Genomic DNA, 4,345 nt, shown 5'->3' with positions numbered 1-4,345 from the left:
TAAATATATAGTGACAGGGTATGAGCATCCTTTGTGCTAATATAAATATTTCAAATCTAACATCCTAAATTAAGCCAGTTTCTATTTCACTTGTGAAAAGTAAAGATTAAGATTTAAAAATCATCTCTAATTTTATTATCATCTTAACTAAAAAGCATACCAGAACAAAACAAAACCCTTAACAGTCAATTAGGCATCTTAAAACATTTTAAAAATTAGAGTGCACTATATTTACTCACATATACTCCTGTTTGTTACCAGACATTTCAGCAAACAGACATCTTTAGGCATCTTCATCTACTTTCATCAAACCTTCAAAGTGGATCCTGCTGCTGTTGACAATCACAGCAGCCTGTTGGGGGTAAAGTATGGGGGGAGAAAAATAATCATGTATTCCTCAAAATTCAGAAATAATGAAACACTTGAGTGGGTAAAATGTGCATTTGTATGGTATCAATAAAGGCCAAAACAGTGATATTTTTGTATACACTCTAAAATGAAGAATAATATAAACTTATCACATATTTATTAACTATTAATCAACTAATCAAATATTTTGTATTACTTAAAACTATCAAATTCTAGATTTTTATGGAATAGCTATTAAACTGATGAATACTTCTTAAATATGATAATTACGTTTAAATACATAGAATCTTTTGAAAATGCCGTGAAGCACTTAATAAAGAATCTCATGAAGTCAAGTGTTACTGACCCAACATAATTATTCTGAAGATAGGAGGAAAACAACATGAATTAAATCATGGGTACATAAATGTTTTTCTCTTTCCACCCCCCAAACATCTCTGAATTCAACAAATACCTTCTAATTGGCGCCTATTTGAATTGTATAAAGAGAAACAGATGTAGCAGATGGTCCTTGCTTGCAAGCAGTTCATTCTGTATAGAGGAAGCAGGATACATCAATACATAGACATATATCCAGAGTAGGAGAAGTAATGGGAGAATGGAGTGTTGAAGATATTGAAGTCTTCAGAGATCATTCTAGATAGTAAAGTGAGATTTAACCAATGGAAGTGAAGAGGAATGGGTGGTGGTGATGGAAGGAAAGTTAGGTGGAGAGCACAGTATGAACACTGCATGAGAAGCAGCCAAGACCATCTCCAGAGAAATATGTGAGCAATGCATTTAAAAGGAGGTAGAATAGTTATGCAGTAAAATGCAAAGGTTAGAAAAATGGGTTGGAGTCAGATTGAGAGGTATTTGAGTATAGTATTAAGGATTTTTATTGTGTGTGTATGAAGGACTGATTGAAGAACATGGGGTGACATACCCAGAGCTGTCTGAACGTAGATGACTGCTACTCTGTGGATTTCTAGGTGAGAAAGGCCAGTAATATAAAGATTAGAGTAATAAAATTATACTTTAAGGCCTGAATAAAGCTTTCTCAACCTTTAAATACGAGAAATTAGTTAAGTCTAGGGAAAAAAAATCCCAATAAGCTTTTTTAGTCCTATTTTTCACACATGGCATCAATATAATGGCCCCCTCCAAGTATATGCTATTTAAGATTCCAGAGTTCAATCAGTTCATCTTAAAACAGAAATCATGAGATGTGAAGAGACTTGATCATAGTTATACTACTTTGTCAGAAGTAGAACCCAAAATAGGATAAAGATCTTTAGAACCCATGTTGTCTTTTTTCCATATTATCTGGCATTTAATACTAATATATATATTCACTTGGTAATCATTTTAATGAGTCCTGGTTTAATTGGGGATAATTGAGTATTTTTTCCCCCCCCTTTTTTTAACCACAAGTATTAAACATTTTTTCCCAAAGAGGTCCTGAGGGAATCTATTTTCATCAACAGAGAAGAACATACATAACTATTTCAATTGTAAATAAATGATTGTGCATAAAACTTCAAAAATGACAGAACAGCAAATTTTTATTTTTACATTTAAAACCTCCCTGAATTTATGTCTTTTTCTTAGCAAAGTGGAAAAAAATTCAGACTAGTCTTATAATTGTCATATTCATAAAATAATGAAGACAGACTTAATTGATTTATGTTATATATATCTGTAATCAACTTCTGTTGAGTACCTAACAGCAAAGAAATGCTACTAATGAGAGTAGAAATTTTTATAAAAACAAGACATAGTCTTACCACTAGTCACTTATAATCAAATAGGATTTGGAGCTCTTGATAAAGACACATTATTCCTTGCTAAAAGCAAATTTAGGAAATGTAATCTCTTTATTTAGATAATTATGCTAATTCACTTATACATACAAAGAACAAATAACTGTATAATTAAAAAATAAGGATATATTTTTCGATGAGAAAAAAACCATTTGAGAAGAGAAAAAATGTGGAGCTTAAGCAAAAGAAACTTAGATATTAAGTATTACCAACACTGAGCTGAAGATAAATACCTTATATAATAGTAGTAGTATGAGAAAGTGAGATTGAAATGGTTAAGTCTTTCAGTATGGACACAAAATTCCTGAGATTTTTATTCCTTTTTATTAAATGTTGATTATTTTGAAGAGGAACAAGATAATTTCACATTGGTAAAACTAAAATTAAGTCCCAAGATACATTAATAAATATGATTTCACTGAAAAAGTATGAATATGATGGGATATATATGTTGAATATACAGGATTTGATCAGATTATGGAGGGTCTAATGGTCAAGGTAAAGTATGGTAACTCCATTCTAAAATTTATGCTAAAGGCAATTCAATTCATTTAACATGTAAAAGCAGGAAAATGTCATAAAGAAAAATCTGTACAATAGCTGTCAGTTATAATTAGGATATGTGTATTTTTATCCTGGTTCTGCTACTAAGTAACTTATGAATATGAACAACTCTACTTCTCTGGACCTTAGTTTCCTAACATGTAAAATGAAAGAGTTAAACCAGATAATCATTTCAGGTTAAAAAATCCAGTTATTCTTGATGAATCCAGATACCAAGAAAGAGTCTCAGTACTTAAGCAATGTTTTCCCACCCCAAGTCCCTCAAAGAATAAGGCTAAGGAATTTTTTTTACAGTCCAGTTGGCATATAGTTCTTTTGATCCAGTTTTTACTTAATTTTAAATATTATAAAACATAAAAAAATCAAAAGTTCTTCGAGTGGTTCCAATGCAGAACACTTGGGAATTTAAGTACATAACATTATTTTAAATACAGTTAACAACTCAATTCATACAGATTGACAAATGCAATGGAAAAGCAGTCCACCTAACGATTTTAAGAGATTAAATTCTACATTATACAACTCTATGGAAAAACAATAAGCCACTGCAGATTAGTATATCACATTAAAATATATTTTAAAGTATATTTCCCCTCTTAAATGGCAGTGATTATGCATTAGTACAACCACAAAGCACTTGTAAACTTTTTTCTGATTAACATCATCCATGTCTGTGATAACAAATTGTTGGGTCAGCTCCATGGTCCTTCCTAGATAAGCTTTCTGAGTTTGCCTATTTTGACAGTTACAGCCTCTACTCATAAACGTAGCCATCCATCCAGAAATGCCTACTGTCTGAGGTTGGGGAGCAGGTGCTATATAGGTAAATCTGAAGAAATCTCTCACCCTTCTAGAATTAGAAAATTGATGTGATTTGGGCATTGGAGGTATAACTGTATACGACAGGCAGTTTATACTTATTATTTTTTAGGCAGGAAGCTTTGCCAAACTGAGTAAGTTTCAGGCTAGAGACAGCTTTAGTATGATTTCTGAGTTCTCTCTTTCTCTCTCAGTGTTAGGAAAGGGGGAGACAAGAAAGAAAGGATGACTTCATCTCAGCTTTGCTTTTAAAATGCCACTAAAAGGCTTATTACAGAAGTTGCTTTATAAAAAAGACCTATCCACCTGAGCTTTAATCCGGCAAGTTGCATTCTTAATATATTGATGATTCTTGAGAGCTAGCAATAAATCCAAGTTGTAACAGGATATATAATAAAGTAAATACTGTTTGTTTTCACCAAGATTCAAAATCTGTGGCTGTCAGGAAGTCCTTAGCATGTGCAGTGGAATGCTAACCAATTAACCCAAATCTAACTAACAGCACTGACAGAAAGCAGCTTCTTTCCTTGAAATCCAAACATCATCTCAATTTGATTTTTTTTCATCCACCTGGGAAGAAAAGATACATCAACTTCCTTCAACACTAGGAAAATTCAAAATGTTTATTCATAAATTTTCATTCACCTATCTTTAATTTACAATATGTGCACTTAAACAACAGAAAAGTGAAATATCAAATTTCAAATGAAAATACTGACATAATAGATTCAGTATATTTCTTAGTCACTATTTTGTATGTATGTATGTATGTATGTATGTATGTATGTATG

The 4,345-nt window shown here is 31.7% G+C and overlaps 1 protein-coding gene across 4 annotated transcripts in view; it reads right to left on the bottom strand.

Moving 5' to 3' along the window:
- Window positions 1-4,345, bottom strand: part of SLC25A27 (solute carrier family 25 member 27) — a 29,561-nt gene that overhangs the window by 3,627 nt on the left and 21,589 nt on the right. Inside the window, exons 9-11 of one of the 4 annotated variants that reach the window (XR_895609.2) lie at window positions 1,295-1,336; window positions 824-900; window positions 339-352 (exon numbers count right to left, since the gene is read on the bottom strand). Coding sequence is in view for 2 of the 4 variants with exons in the window: in XM_023527675.1 (XP_023383443.1) it covers window positions 284-352 (69 nt within the window). In the remaining 2 variants the exon portion in view is untranslated. The other 3 variants (XR_002779113.1, XM_023527675.1, XM_023527677.1) reach the window with 3 other exon arrangements.

The sequence above is a fragment of the Pteropus vampyrus genome, unplaced genomic scaffold, assembly GCF_000151845.1.
Source record: "Pteropus vampyrus isolate Shadow unplaced genomic scaffold, Pvam_2.0 Scaffold18, whole genome shotgun sequence".
Classification (NCBI taxonomy): domain Eukaryota; kingdom Metazoa; phylum Chordata; class Mammalia; order Chiroptera; family Pteropodidae; genus Pteropus; species Pteropus vampyrus.
The sequence above is the reverse complement of the archived record's forward strand: the minus strand, read 5'-3'. Positions and strand labels throughout refer to the sequence as shown.